Source organism: Crassostrea angulata, chromosome 2, assembly GCF_025612915.1.
Source record: "Crassostrea angulata isolate pt1a10 chromosome 2, ASM2561291v2, whole genome shotgun sequence".
NCBI classification, from domain to species: Eukaryota; Metazoa; Mollusca; class Bivalvia; order Ostreida; family Ostreidae; genus Magallana; species Magallana angulata.
This window is the reverse complement of record NC_069112.1, coordinates 31758739-31775580: the sequence shown is the minus strand read 5'-3', so window position 1 is coordinate 31775580 and position 16842 is coordinate 31758739. Positions and strand designations below refer to the sequence as shown.

General features: G+C 32.3%; 2 protein-coding genes across 3 annotated transcripts; both read right to left on the bottom strand.

Moving 5' to 3' along the window:
• Positions 1-1608: 1608 nt before the first annotated feature.
• On the bottom strand, positions 1609-13586 carry LOC128173663 (BTB/POZ domain-containing protein 6-like). 2 transcript variants are annotated; one of them, XM_052839335.1, is made up of 6 exons: positions 13567-13586; positions 10711-10996; positions 9412-10103; positions 2845-2912; positions 2372-2462; positions 1609-1829 (listed from the first exon to the last, which is right to left on the bottom strand). In XM_052839335.1, exons 2-6 carry the CDS (start codon positions 10965-10967, stop codon positions 1609-1611), a joined length of 1329 nt encoding a protein of 442 aa, XP_052695295.1. In that variant the 5' UTR covers positions 10968-10996; positions 13567-13586. The 2 variants fall into 2 exon arrangements, with proteins under 2 accessions (XP_052695295.1, XP_052695294.1); XM_052839334.1 differs by lacking the exons at positions 1609-1829; positions 2372-2462; positions 2845-2912; positions 13567-13586 and adding an exon at positions 13312-13357 and having other exon boundaries at positions 8441-10103.
• A 910-nt stretch (positions 13587-14496) lies between these two features.
• On the bottom strand, positions 14497-16705 carry LOC128172293 (BTB/POZ domain-containing protein 3-like). Its single transcript, XM_052838087.1, has 2 exons — positions 16449-16705; positions 14497-16246 (listed from the first exon to the last, which is right to left on the bottom strand). The coding sequence occupies exons 1-2, from the start codon at positions 16697-16699 to the stop codon at positions 15208-15210; spliced, it is 1290 nt and encodes a 429-aa protein (XP_052694047.1). The 5' UTR covers positions 16700-16705; the 3' UTR covers positions 14497-15207.
• Positions 16706-16842: the final 137 nt, after the last annotated feature.

Genomic DNA, 16842 nt, shown 5'->3' with positions numbered 1-16842 from the left:
TATTGCTTCTTTCTGTCATGATGATCTTTATGTGAGGTCTAAATTAATAAAATCATATTCCTTTATAATGAACATCTGCGCAATGAAATCAAAACGTCAGGAGTGAGATACCTGAAGAGATTATGACCACCTTTGTTATTAGTTTATCTCACTTGTCAGGTGAGACATTTAGTAACCATTTAAGAATAATTCCTACAAGAAAATATATTTTCCCATAGAAAAATCATTCTTCTTGTAGGATATTTAGAATTATAATTAAAATTTCAACAGAAATTTAAATTCTGATAAAATTAAAACATAATTCCTTTAGGGTATTTAAATCCGATAGAATAGCTTAATTTCTTTTCGGAAAACCTACCTGTCTGAATCAAATTCCTGCAGGAAATAATATTCACCTTTGGAAAATATAATTCCTGTAGGATTTTTAAAAAATCCTACATGTATATATGATTTTCAATATTTTATAATGAAAAATTAGATCATATATGAAAATTATTATTTTTCTATGTGATATTTATTTTTAAAGGAAAACATCTCGCCTGTCAGGTGAAACACACTAAAAACAAAATAAGTTAATTTGGTATCTACCTTGGCACTGGCATTATTATCCGGCACAGTGTTTAAAGCAACTTCAATAAGTAGATTGATTATTTATTGTGACAACTTTAAATCTCTGAAAAATTGTACTTTGGGTCGCGGACTGAGTATTCAACTGTGACTATGATATTGCTCCTTAGAGCAAAATAAACTTAAGCAAATAACTGCCAATCCTCTTTTCAAAGTCACTTTTTTTGCTTTGATATGCATAGAAAGTACGTTGTTTCCTTACATAGACACATAAAACGGTTTTTCCATCATTTATTTAAACGAATACATTGTATGTGAAGTATAACACTAAGAAAAAACAATGTTTGAAAGCTACTGATTATTCATCAAATAAAATATAAGATAAAACTAAATCATTTAAATTTTCCTTGACCCAAGTGCCGAGGGAATCACTCTTTTATAAATATTCAACGATTCATAAAAATAAATTTATATGACGCGCAAATCTTCGGGAGTGGGTGGTCAAGACCGCCTTCATGGAAAATTCTTAAAGTTTTTAAATTGACATATAAAAATACCAAAAATGCCTCGGAACACCCTCCCACTTCGGCAAACTCCAATATCTCTCTCCCTCCCGGTAAAAGATTTCCAGACTCGAGCATGCATATAAATAAATTATAAAGTAAATACAATACAGTACATAACATGAATTTAGAGGGAAATTGTAAGCAAACCCATCAATTTTAAATTTGAAAGAAAATTTGAAAGAAAATTAAACATTTTTTCAAACGACAATAACAAAGAAAACAAAACCTAAAAAAAATCCACCCCCACGGAAAAAACCCCAAAACAAAACAAAATGAAAACACGCCCCCCCCCCTCCCAAAAAAAAAAAAAAACAAAAAAAACAAAACTTAACCCCCCCCCCCCCAAAAAAAAACCAAACAAACAAAACCCCCCCCCCCCCCCCAAAAAAAAAAACCCCCCCAAAAAACGAAAAAAACGATGAGAAACCGTGATCAGCCCTTTGAATTTTATGTAGGAGGTCATTTAATCGAAGTCTCAAAACGCCTTCCTCTCACAGATGTACTGGTACAGCTCACTGCAGTCCTCATCACACCATGTATGATTAAACGGCTCGTACAGACTAAGGCAGTTCTGGTTACCATCATTATTGTTTGGTTGCCCTGGATACCAATTCTCGTACGTGAGCGTCGTGTTTTTCTCCGCTGACAACCATGTGCCCTCCTCGGCGATGTCCGTCGCACCCAACCAGACGCTCTCTATTTTAAAATAAATCGAACAAGACCTATATCTTACAAAATCATGTACTTTGGAATAATTTAAATTCGCACGAACTAATTTTCGTGTATTGTAGATTTTTTTGCTTTTTCTTGAGGATTTGATTTCGTCAGTTTTCAGTAACACGACTTCTTCTTTCAATATTTGTTTTTGTCGAGGATGTACAACCAAACTCATAAATACCACGAAATTTTAGCTACGAATTCTAATGATTCAACAGTATAATTAAAACTCCATCCTCCCTCTAATATGGCTTTGTCAAAATATTCTAACTTCGCTTAGGCGGCAAATAAATAACAAACACAATGTCGTGGCTTCGTAATTATTTACGAAGCACCAATTATCGCGGATATGATTGCCGAAATCATTCACAAAATCAAGATTAATCGAAAAAACCCCACAATTTTGTATTTTAATTGATTACTATTATCATAAATGTGACGACAATTGATGCACATGGATTTTTATGAAAACAACATATCATTGGAAAAGTGAGAGAAAAAGAATACTAGATCTGTTTTACCTGTCAAATTGAAAACGAGGCTTTGAATGAAATCATCTTCTTCCGTTGATTCAATTTCTACTAAGTTGGCACCGATGTTGCTGCATATTAACTGGAAAAAACCTATACGATGATCTTCATATAACTTACTAAACATCATATTACGTTTCATTAGATAGCAAAGACTGAGAGAACTGAAAAAATAAAGTATTTATGTCGCTCTAAAATTATTCAGTGAATATAGATTAAACATTAGAAGACACCCCCCCCCCCAAAAAAAAAAAAACTTATACGTTTGTATTTGTTTATTAAATTTTTTTTATTTTGAAATGTTTTAATGAAAAAAAAATGAAAAAAAAAGTTTCACAAATTGAAAACAAGTGAAAACGTAAATGTACGTGTAAAAGCAGTTGTCTGGAAACTCATGCAAAAAGTGTATTTTGTTTTTGCTTGAAGACACAAAAAGGGTACATGTAAGCAAATGAATCACTCACTTCTGCTCCATGCCATGTTGCAAGATCCTTACCAACCCAGTACTGTGAATTCATGAATTCTATCCACGCTACAAATTATAACACGACATTAAATTAATAGTCTTGAATGTGTCAAGCAGTTTGAGACTTTAAACTGAAATCTTACAAAAAATTCAGCAGATATTTAAAATAGTTTTAAATATTGGATAGTATGTATTTATATTTTAAATTAAGCTTATAATCTTTAAGATAACAAAACGCATGAAGATAAAAGAAAAACTGTAATGCAAAAAATAGTAATTCAATCGTCATGTGCGTATAATCATTATCTAAACAATTTAAATCCGTACAATTGGTTAAGTGAAATTTAAAGAACAATTGAAAAGATTGATTAACCATTTCTGAAAGCCGTTTGTTTAATCATAGTTGAACATTCAAATCGTTAATTTTGAATGAAGATGCAGTGGAAACACAATGATATATACGGTTTGCAAAGTCATCTAATAATAGTTCTTATGATATTTTTAGTGCAATCTCGATCCGAATTGAGATAAGAATTTTTACATGCTAAAAGCCTTACCGTTATTGATATAAAGGTTTTTAAGGTTTAAATACATTTGAAATATAATGAACTTGCTATGAGCCTGTGTCCTGTACACCCATTCTGCCCTACGTCTAGTTACTGCAAACCAAATTTTATTTGCAACAACTTTTTTGCAATTTACTTCCGATAAACTGGTTCGCGACGACTAATGTTCGCGACCAAGCCTTATCTAAACTGGTCTTGTTATAACAATCATTCGACAACGACGACTGGTTTACGGCGAGAAATATTCGCGAAGACGATCCAAATACAAATTTTCGTTTTTTGTAGGGTATGTCTTAGTTATCACGCGAGGTATACTTTGAAATAATTTGGATCAAATAATAAAAAAGTTAATAAAACAACAAACAAACCACACATAACTTTTTTTTTAAAATAAAAGAACTTAAGATGTAGTAAAGTTGGCAATTTTGATATACATTTTTAACTTTACAATGATTTGCGTTGATAAATGATATCATATTTTATTCATCAGTCTGAGAATACTTTTTAAGCTGTTTAAACAACATAATGCGCAAAATAAAATGTTGGCTACAGCGTATGGATATTTAAAACTATCGGTTTTCAAAAAAAAAATACTCATCATTCGCAAGATAATCCTTCTTTCCCCTCTCCGCTACTTTCAATATACAATATATATGAATTGTTCTTACCATTTAAAATATAGGTTACTGCGTTTTTGGTAAAACATCAACCAACATCTTTATAATCCATTTGGGAAATAAATAGCAATATAGTAGAGTAATTATTGATAAGTTGTTTGCTCTGTTTGAAATATGCCTGGAATGATATCGTCTTAATGTGACCATTAAAATTCTCTTGAATGGCTTTATGAAATCACGTATTCTTTTTTCACGTCTTCAATCGTTAAACTCTTTGTCGATTTTTCCATCAGCAACGCATTTATAAACTATTTCTTTAAATGAATCAAAAGTCTTTGATGCAAACAAATATCAACCAAAGAATATATATACATGTATTTGCTTGTAGATGATACGTGCAAATGAGTACTAGTATATCGATGCAGAATGTTTCTTTTCAAATTCCCCCAAAAGATACCATTTAAAATTTGTATTATGTATTTAAGCAACACACTATTTCAGTAAATGAGGAAACCTGGTGAGTATTCACACACTTGTTGAACAACTGTGTTAGAACAAACACATGGACTTCTACCTTTCAGTGAGTCCAATGGTAGCTGAATTGGATACCTCTATCAATATAATCATAAATTATCAACCTATCACATCGCCGCATTGCATCGGTTCAATATATCGCATTTAACCGTTCCCATCAATACCCAATCGTGATGATCTGGGCCAATCTTGGAGGAGACGATATTATATCGCAGCACTGCGATGTGTCATTACGGTCAACAATATAGATATATACTATCGGGATCCACCGTGACTTATATCAGGATCATCTTCATCTTCTAATTTTATCGTGAAAAGCTATTGCCGGCATTATCTTGCCCTATTGTAGCTTATCATGTTGATGAACGCATCTTAACTTCTAGAAACGTATCTGCACGTTCACAAGCGTCCTAAATCGAGAATTGTCGCGATGTTGGGATCAGATCGAGATCCAATCGGACATTTTATCTTGACTTTCTTATAAGAAGAACACATTTAATAGTATCTAAACGGGAAAATCAATCTTGACCTTACCGTATCAAAACTCGACAAATTGCATAAGAATGTATCGACCACACACCGTCCTCTTGGTTTTCTTCGCACTTTCCGAGATAATAACTATGTTTTCTTGACAACATAGTTGTTTACAAAATATCTTAAACATCACAAAGCAACATCGAGAAAAAAAAGCAGAAATCATCGACAGTGTACAAAAATACTGCAATGTAGCGATGATATATGATTTCATCAAAACAGAATAAGTTACACGTTTTGTTCATTTTTTTCCCTGATACTTTTATTACATATTACATTACATGAAATTGTAATTCATTTAGCCACAGAGTGGCTAAAAGGTAACAGATATGGTACCATATGGCACATTTCTACCAACCAGGTGTTGTATGCCAAGAACAACCAGTCAAAGGTTTAAGAGGGCTAAATGGACCTGGCCATTTTTAGACCTAGACTATATCTGTCTCCTATTTAGAAGACTCAAGAAGAGCTCTATATAAAAATTTAGGGAAATTCCACAATTTCAAAAATAAAATATATGGATTTTTAAAAATTAAATTATAGTTTATAGCTTCACAAAATAAAGCTTAAAATTCAAAATCGATCTGATGGTTAGTTTTGTTGACAATTAAGTCTTCTTAAGATAGGTAAAAAAAGGACTACATGGCTCATACTTGTATCTGCCAATACAATCACATGGGAACATGTTATAAAGGCTATATTTGTTACCTTATTCATTTTAGTATTCATAAAATATGTTTGAATTAAATACAATAACTTTTCCAGTCGTTTCAGCTGACTTGAAATTAAGTAAATGGTTCACATCTATTTTGGATAACCTAACATAGGCAATGGTCTATTCAAATACCCGCAATTTACTTGAAATATATTTATTTAAGAGTATGAATTATCAACAGTTTAACCATTCCATCTACCTTAAAGTTTAAGACATGGATGTTTAGTTAAAGCGTGATTAGTTAAAATAGAAGACCTTAAATATTTTAGCTTTAAAATTTGAATATATATTTTCTTTTAAATGAAACGACTATTATAAAATAAAATTGCCACGATGGTACATTCACCTTAATAAATTATTAATAATTACTTACAAGTTCGGTAGTACTCCCACCCTGTATCGTTAACAAGTGTACTCTCAAGTCTACAAAAGGTATGGACGCGACATTTGTGGACCATGGGCTTGAATCCGAAACATCCGCAGTCCAACTGTCTACAGAGAACAGTGCACATTATAATTGTAGGACAGTTGACCTCTGATAGTAAATTGTCAAGCACCTGCTTATTGACAAACACCTGCTCAGCTTTATATTGTCGAGAAAAAGTACCTTCCAAATGCACTCCATACATAAAGAAAAATGAAAATGAGAAGATGTTTCTCATAAAATACATATCACAGAATTGGTTGAATTGGTCCTGATGGTTCTTAAAAATGATTTGTTCTTAATAATGGTTTTACTCAAACTTCAGGCTTTAAAAGTGTTGCCTACTTGTGAATGCAAATAAATAATGCAATTCAATTAGAAATCAGCAGACTTCTAGAAAGAAATAAAATTTTGAATACTTAAATGCTTTTAACATAGTGTGAATAGATGATAAAATTCCCACATATTATTCATGAGCAAAGTGATTTGTCATTGGTTGAGAATACAAAACTAGTCTTGTATAATACATTTTACCAAATAATTTAGAGCCACTTAAAGAACATGTCGATTTTGATTTGTGAATGGCAGAATTATCAATACGATACGTTGGAAATGATCACTGAATCATACAAAAACATCGCTTAAATTGTTTAAAGAGAGGCAGATACTTGAAGCAAATGTAAACTACAGTTTTTTAAATTTATTTTGTCAATTTTTGAATAAAACAAAGACATAGCTGAACCATTAAATTCCGTTTTGATACTTTCCGAATAGAATGGAACGATTTAAGTTTACGTTTAGTAGGCAACGTGTACTTCCGAGCGAAATTCTTCAAGCTGCATAGCCCGATGGTTTTAGCTATTACAGTATCAAATAATTTTCCATAAAAAACAATTTTCTTAAAAACTTATAAACTTTCGCCTATTTAGTCAAGCAGAATCGGTCTCCTTTCAAAGAGAGAATTATTTAAAGTAAAGAAAAAAAGTTTCTTCATGGGATAAAAAAAAAGAGAAAAAAGACACAAAAATCAAAATGCATCATGGGAATGTTTAGGAAAGGGAACCGTTTGGTTTCGTCCCCCGGATGTTTGGGTTTAATCAAGCTGCATGTTATGCATCAATTGTAAAAAAAAAAAAAGACTTCAGAAATAATAGTGAACAAAATGAACGCAGGTTTATTTTTGATTTGCGAGAACTTAACCCGTATTAAAAGCGATGTTAAAGTCGTAATAAAAAATTCCCGCCTCGACATAAAGGACGAATATGAATGAGGCGAAAAAACGCAATACCCGTTTTAGGTCGTTTGTTTTGTATAAAGAAGTACATTATTTTTTTTCATTGAAATATGATTAAGTGACGGTAAAAACTACTGCAATGTATGTTATTATACACCTACTTAGCATAACTATGGTTTAACACAAAATTTGATGTAAAATCGGACCAAGCAGCTTTGAGCATACATGGAAAAACAAAACATGATGAAAATCATTATTTAACTGTATAAATAAATCTCCATTCAAATACATCAAAATAATGTTCCTTAGTTATAAGACTATTAATCAAACATTTACAAAAACAGTGCTGAATGTAATGTGTTCGCAAGTAGTAAAGTTTGTCGGATGCCTCATAAGGACGCATAGCTGTGATCGACTGAAGCTGATGAATAAATAAATAAAAAATAAATAAATAAAGAACTATATATGATATTAGTCAAATTTGGCCCCATAATTCGCTATTTTTAAAATGATTCAGGTACATTAAGTTGTTGTGTTATTTTATAAAAGAGATGACATGAAATATATTTTTAACCAATTTATTTGATTTATATGCACCCACTGGCAGCATATGACGTCAGAAGTGACGTATTTTTTATAATTCATTCAAAATCAGTCAAAAATGGACATTTTTCTTATCTTTTTTCTAAAGGGAAATATAGAGCGACTCTTTGAACAAGAACGAACTTTTTGTCACTAAAAAGTATTGGAGAGATACATTTTTGGTGAAAATATTTTGTTTGTTCAAGCAGTCGCTCAATGTTTCCTGAAAGAAAAACTGCTTCAAAAGAAGCAGTTTTATGCTGAAAATAAGAAGATGGTGGGAAAAGGTTAACTTTATGATGTCATATTTTTGAATTGTGGCCACAAAAATCAAAATGAAAATTATGAAAAAAATTCAAATGTATATTTGCACAAATAAAACAAGGAATTACAGTAAAATGACAATGTTCATTTAAGGGGGCCATTTGAGGCTCAAACCATATAAAGTCCTTTCAATTCAAATACATCAAAATAAGAAGGAAAAATTAGATCAACCGAATGCCATTTTGCATATCGGTTATCTGAAAGATCAAAATTAAATTATTCCGACAGTGGCCCCCTTTCCCTTCTTTTTTTTTTTTTACATTTAGATGTTAAGTAAATTCAACACATCGGTTTGGCCAACAATGGTCAGCTTACTTAAACATGTATAATATGTATGTATCAAATTGTTTTGATATGTACAACTATACTAAGCAAATAAACAGATTATTAAAATTCACACAGGAAACCCAGGCATTCATAATATTTTTGGCAAACACTCTTTTTAGCTACCTATTACGATATGTCGGTATTTTATATATATGTATACTTGCATAATGGACATGTGAATATATAATTAAATATTCCATAAATTAATGGCAATTCAAAGATTCATAACTTCCATGGCACACACAAAATAATTAGCTTCCTTATAAGGTAAGTCTGTCTCAATTTTTATTTTGATATGTTCATCTGTAATAATAAATTAAATAGTTTATTTCAAATTAAATTATTTTGCAATTCACGGATTTATAACGTTTACGGCACACAGAAGTCCCGGTATTTGCCCATACTCTGGACATGTTCCATTTCCTGTGTAGGAGCTGCCAAAAAACTGAATTGAAATATCACTATGTTTGACGTGGTCATAGAAGTCTCCACTGAAACTTTTCGGACCTTTCATTTTCACGCAAATTTTGTATCTCTCGTTGGCGCGAATTTCGCATGGCTTGTGGAATTTTATGGGAAATATCGGTTTACTGTCTTCTAGCGTCATTGGAGGTACATGTAATAAACAGTTGTTACTAGTTACAGAAGAAATTCGGACCTCAACAACATACGTGTAAGGAGTTTTTGAACTACCGTACAAGAGAATACCGCATAGCTCGACCGTTTTATCAACTTCAAAATCAATGCAGTCCTCCTGTCCATTTGCAGCCCAATCACATGTTTTACTTGTTTCCTTCACTCGCAAGATATCTGCAAGATTTCCTCGTTTATTCCGGTTAAACTTCGAATTTGGTAAGTTTTCCCCGACATTGAGCCTCGATATCTCCATTTTTTCTTCGGCAGACAAAATTTCCTTCGGTGCTATGTCCCTCCAAAATGTCTCTAAGGAAAATAATGGAAATCGTATCTGAAACAGAAGGTCACCTAATTTCCGACGAATTTCTGCTGGGTCGTTTTTGTCTTTCCCCTCCTTTTCACACCCATGTTCCGCCCAAAGCATCACTTTGTCATAGATCGTCTTTTCTTTTAAAAATAATCCATCAGATTTAATCAAACAAGTCAAGAACTCTCTGCTCATTGAAAACAGACTTGGGGACTCAAATATCTTTCTTGAAATCGACTTCGACTCAGTAATGAAGTTCACACACATTGAAAGTAACTTTGAATTGTTAAATAGCTCAGCACTTTGTATAATTACAAATAGTGTGCTTTCGGAAATATTGGCCTCGAGAAAAGCGTGGCAGTGTTTAACGAGTTCGGTAACACAGTACTTGTCCGCCACATACAAAGTCTCAACAACTGTATTCTCGTTGATTTCCGCCTCTCCGCAATAAATAAACCTAGAGAAGAATAACAAATAATGCAGACTCTGTAAAACATGGTTTATTAATTTTTTTTTATCATAATATTCTACTTTTCTTTGTATTTTCTAACTTAATATCCTCAATGCAGATTGTTTTGCTTAAAAAGCTGCGTTAATATTATACATATTTATTTCAATACAAAAATTAATCCATTTTGTGAACATGTCAACAATTATTTTTTTCAGAGTTTATCTTGAATGTTTAATAATGATACTTAGAATTAATAAATTTCACTGTAACAGTAATGCATGCATGACATTTGTTACATTTCCAATTGTATATTTTACTAATTATCAGCTTAGAAATAAATGCAAGTCATAAATAATATGATTTTTTTTTTTATTCTCAAATAAAGCCCCCCCCCCCCCCCCCCCTTTTTTTTAAATTATGAAATTATCCCATTCTTCAATGAACGAATTATCTTGTTTAAAAAATACTCAAGATTCTGTTAATGACATAGATATTATTGATACAAAAAATGGATCACAATTCTTTAAAGAATAAATATATTCCAAAGTAAAATTTTAATCCGAACTCTGTTTACTTTTGTTATATTATTCATAGTGGATTATGTCATACCTACCCTAAGAGGGCTTTAAATAAACTGGCATCTATAAATTCATCATCTATACATATGACGTCACCAGTTTCCGGAAGATGTCCAAATAACATGGCTTCAAACACAGAACTTCTACTTGCAAGGATGCACTTGTGTGCTTTGATCAATGTATCGCCGACTTTGAATATGACGTCACAATACAGTTCTTTAGATAGCATATATCTATTGCACTCAACAACACTCTTCTCAGCACGCCAATCTCCATGCGACACACCCGCCATTTAGTTTGATTACTTCATGATGATCCATCCTATAAAGAAAATACAAATTCAAACAAATATTAAGTGTAAACATTACAAGCTTATAATGCAGCCGCATTCAATCTATTACCCGCCCCCCCCCCCCAAAAAAAAAAAAACACAAAAAAACCCCACAAACAAACAAAAAGAAAAACAAACAAACAAAACAAAATCGGCGTATCAATGTTCAATTTAAAATGTCAATATAATTTAAGAACATGTACAACTTGCTTAAATTTATCCATTAAAACTGCGTTTGATGTATGCGACTTCTAGTGGGTCTTTGTATTATAAAAAATGGTGAATCGAACATATGAAAAGAAATAGGCATTATTAAAATTATGGATTTTTGAGATCGTTGACAGTTGGTTATTGTCATTTTTTTTTTAATTTTTCACACAAAGGAACAACCAGAATTGTTATCTAAAGCATGACAAACCGTTTGTTGAAAAAAATAAAAGAACAAAGCACGATTGTTTGTCATTGTTGCAGAAAAATCTCCTACATCGAGAAATGTTGTCTTGAAGTATAAAAGCCAAGGCGTTAGCGAAGGCTTTTACATTATATGTTTAAAACATTTCGAAATCAAAAAGATTATTCTGCAATAGTCACGATGACAAAAACTTTAAATTTATTTTACTAACAGCTCCGATTTTCCACTCACCGTTTCTATTACAGATATACGATCTATGTCAATTAGACAGCTGTTTCGTGTAACCAGAACGGTTAACTAAGTAAATATATTTACATTTTATAGTGTCTTTGCCTGTGATAACACTACGTATCGATTTTGTACTATATAACCAATAATTTCAATTGGCGCCAAATTGAGGCTCCAGTGGGGTTTGCGTATTTATATTTAAATATTTAATCGTAATCGTCCGATGGCTTAAAATTTTATAAATATAAGTAATAAGGAATCATTCTTTGAATATTATGATGTTATAATTTCGGTCGGAGCGTGATCAAATCTATCATAAAGCCCTTAGGCCTTTATTGGATTTGATCACGACCCGACCAAAATTATCACCTCATAATACTCAAATAATGATTCCCTATTCCCCATCATGTCCCGTTATCGGCAATTAAATAAGTGATAATTCGCGATCGTTTAATTGTCGTTTAAATCTAATCCAATTACAAAGATGGCTAACAGCACCTTCTTGCTCGAGGTCGCATATGGCGTCACACATAATGAAGTGTAGATATCGAGAGAAAATATGCATATCGCGACATTTTAATTTCATCGCTTTCAAACTCATGAATTAGCCAGATAATTTTATAAAAACGATTTTTAACTTTATTTTTAATATAATGAGTATAGAATTATTTTATTTTAAAAAATCCGAAAATTGAAAAACATGCGACATGTCCCTGAAATATAGCGAAAAGAAGAGAAGTTGCTAACTTTTGGGATGTTAGTATAATAGTTTACATGTTTATCCATCACCGGCTGTCGGTTTGAATAAAATACAGACGGCGTGCATATATTTTTTTGATGGATATTAAATACTCTAACCTCATTTATAACATATTTAAGAATCATCATAATAATTCAATAATTAATAAGTGTGCTACACGTTATTGTGTATGTAAAAACCCGCAGTGCAAAGGTCATAAGGATCGAGGTTCTTAAAGCAGGTGCATAGAGCTTTTGGAAAGAAACGTTTGAAACAATACACATTCTTTTGACAGGAACTAAGGCATGGCATGGTTTAATTTTTTACGTTCATGCTCAGTGCGAAACTAATATATGTATTTATGATCTGATAATTAATTAATCGATGACGTTCGTGTTATGTTGGAGAATAATGGCTGTGGCATGCTTTTTGGTCTCGGCAATAACTGTAGTAAAATAGGGAAAAAAATAAAGCTAGAACCGATGGTCGGTCCCAGAAAGTGCATGCGTTGTCAATCAAGGTATTTAAACGAGAACACAAAATATGCCCCGAATAGGTGCCCGTAGCGTCTTTTTCGAAAATTTAAAACGAAAGTTTAAATATTACGGTATAGATGTACCACATAAATCGAGATTTAAAATTTAAACCACTCCAAGTATTCATGCAATGGTAAGAATAAAATATATTTGAAGAACAGCTGAACAAGATGTTTCTCAAACAACTTTACCATTGTTTACCATTGATGACATGATGCGATCATTCCCTACATAACATTACAAGTATTAAAATTTAAAGCATTGAATGTCAGTTGCCAAAAAATGAGAAAAAATACAATTAGTTACGCGAGTATACTAAATTCAACATGAAAATAGAAAACACGTTTTGACGATGTGTAAGTAATGGAATAGAATAAAACGTAAACAAACCCAGTATATAGGTCAATCCCGGATGTTTGCAGTTCTTTGGTACGGTGGCCCGTAACCAGCACAAATTTTCAATTTTAAATTCTACGTTGCTTCACAAAAATAGTCCAATGGAAAATTGATAGGCACATAACTTATGAACCTCATTAAAATCGCTACTTAAGTGCTTACATAATTATATTTATTAATCTCATTTACAAAGTAATGTATGTCTAGTGGAGCCCATGGCTCAGTGGTCATGGGCGTTAGGCCACTCACCAAAAAGTTGCTGGTTGAAACCCCGCTGTGGTCACTTGATGTTGTGTGTTTCGCACGGAAACAAGAAACACTACCAGTTAAAATTTGGTACCGACTGGATGTTAACCTGCGATGGACTGGTGCCCCATCCATGGGTATTCGATGACTTTCATCCGCTTAGCACCACGGAAACCGGGGATAAGCACCAGCCTTATGCGCCTTCATGTCAAGGAGAATTAAGGATTTAACTTATTTTGCTTTTATATATGTTTAGATTTACTGACAAAACCGATTAGGTGTAAAATTTTTTTAAAAAATATATATAGCACATGATTTTAATTATAATATACGACTAGAAGTATACATTTCATTTCGCAATAATGTCGGTAAAGAGATAATATCTTAATGGTATGCGTGCATGTCTCGCATTTTTTTTTTTTAATTTATATCGGTTTCTATGTAAAAACCTTCTTAGCTATTATCAAACTTGATAAAAGATGAACCAGTTTTCTCTCCATTTTTTATTTTTATTTTTTTTTACCATGCAAGTGTGTACGTACTCTCATATAGAATTACCCTGCAAGTTTGAACAATACACGGTAATTAAACAAATTATCAAGAAATTTAATATCTGACTAATTCGTAAGACAATAAATTCAACCGGCTACTTAAGAATATGTTAAAATCATTTTGATATGACCCATTTATTGTTTTAAAAGATATTATTTCTTATTTTCTGTTCTAAATGAGAAGATTTCTTTTTGCATTTATTTTACGCAGTTCTAGAGCAGACATTTTCTTATTGCATTTATTTTATACTAAATATACATATTACTGACAATTTTTAGTCCCCTACCGGTTTCACGGGAGGAGACTATAGCTTTCCTCTGCGTCCGTCAGTCCGTCCGTCTGTCTGTCCCTCTTCAGTTTTCCACTCTTTTTTCTTTATGCGTTTGAGGAATAATATAAAATTTGCTGAACAGCTTCAAAATGTCAAACTACTGATCAAGTTTACACTTTTGTAACGTCTGGTTGACATATTTTCGAGATGTTCGGGTTCGTTATCGGGTTCGGTGTGTTTTGAATAAACGAGGAAAGCATGTAGTCAGTAATGATATTGTGCATTACTTTTACCATTCCTTTTATTGTGTCTAACAAACAAATAAGTTCTGTTAAAAAGTTTCAAGGATTGTGTTGTTAATTTAATCGACTGGGGTTTTGGGTTAGTTATCGAGATGGTATGTTAATTCGGGGTACAGAAGACGGTAAGAAATTATATTCTGCATAACATCTCGTTTATGATAGTTTTGAAATAGATGTATGCTTCGAAGCTTTCATATAATAATACAAACCGGTAGGGGACGTGTATCGCTTATGTAAGACTGTCAGAATGCTTGTTAATTTTAAAAAAGGACATGCCCCTTGAACTAAAGTATGCGTGTTTTTATAACAAAAATTCTCCGATATTTTTATTGACCACATTAACTGTACTGTGATTCTCGGTGCCCTTGTCTACCATTATGTTTTAAGGGCATTTTAATTAACAATCGTAACCTCTCAATGCGGAATATAAAAACTTCAAACTTGTATTTGAAAATGATTAACAGGTGTACCAGAAAAAAATGATTGCATTCAAACTGCACGAACATTTTTTTTAATTTGTCATTTAGGAATAAAACACAAGAGTCCAGGTATTTGTCCGAAGGATGGACATGTCCCATTTCCTGTGTATGAACTATTGAAGAATCGAATTATAAAATCACCATCAGTGCAAGATTCACAAAAATCGCCACAAAAACTTGTCGGGCCTTTCATTCTAACAGAAATTTGATATCTCCCCTTTGGATTAATTTGGCATGGTTTGTCAAATTTTACTTCAAATATTTGATCCTTCCCTGTAACTGTAATTTGAGGAATGTGTAACAAAGAGCGGTTACCGTCTGATATAGATGAGATTCGAACTTCTACAACGTATGTATAAGAACCTGAACTACCGAACAGTAAAATTCCGTGTAGCTGGAATGCCTTGTTTGCTTCAAAATCAATAGCATCCTCTCCTCCATTTATAATCCATTCACCCAATGGTGCACTTTTATCGAGAATTCGGCATATTTTCATAACAATGTTTCTTTCTTTCTTTTTAAAACGGGAAGTTTTTATGCTACGTCCATTAATAAGACCAGAGATCTCATTTATTTCGTCGTCAGACAATACCTTCATTGGAACTATGTCTTTGTTAAATGACGCAAATGACATTACAGGAAATCGTATGTGAAACAAAAGATCTCCTAATATCTGACGCAATTCCAAAGGATCAACTTTCTCTTTTTCGGTACTACATCTTGCGTTTGCCCAACGTAGCAATGAGTCAAATATCGTTTTTTCATCCAAAGGCAGTCTATCAGATTTAACCAATTCACACAAACAGTGTTTGTTGAGGCGTAGAAAACTTTGAGATTCAAAAGCCTTTCTCGAAACAAACATTGACTCGTATATTACATTCTGGCATTTCTGAAATAGTTCATGCATGTTATATAACGAAGCAAGCTCTAAAATGTAATTAATGCTGTCCTCTGTTATCTGGGTTTCAAGGAAAGTCTGACATTTGTTTACTAGTTCAGTGATGCCATACATGTCCGCAACAGAGAGAATACCGGTTACTGAGTCTTCGTTGATTTCCGCTTCTTCAAAATATAGAAATCTGAAAAATGATAAAAACATATTTAACCAATTTTGATATTTTGTCAACAACGTTGAACAGAAAGAACATATTCTTCAGTTTGATACATATTAAACTTAAAATAAAAATATCTAACGGAGTGATAAACAAATACTTTAATAACTAAGAAAATTAAATCCATTTGATATTATCAAAACGTAAAGATATCTTAATTTATTCAGACCTCAGCATTGCATTAAATATTCCAGGCTCAATATCTGGTATAGGTATGACGTCACTGGTTTCCGACAGAGGTCCAAATAGCATGGCTTCAAACACATTACTTCTACTGGCTAGAACATATTTGTGAGCCTTGATCTCTTCGATGCCTACTCTGAATGTGACGTCACAATACAGTTGGTTTAAAAACATGTACTTGTTGCATTCAGTGACACTCTTTCCCGCCTGCCAATCTTCGCGTGTACTATGTGCCATTTTATCTGTACTTAATAAAAATATAATGCTTTGAAAACAATTTTTTGAATGAAAACCTTTACGTTTGTAAATATTATGAACTACTGTCTTATTTTATTTAATTTTCGTCCTCTATTAAAACTTAATTTGTATTTTATGAAATG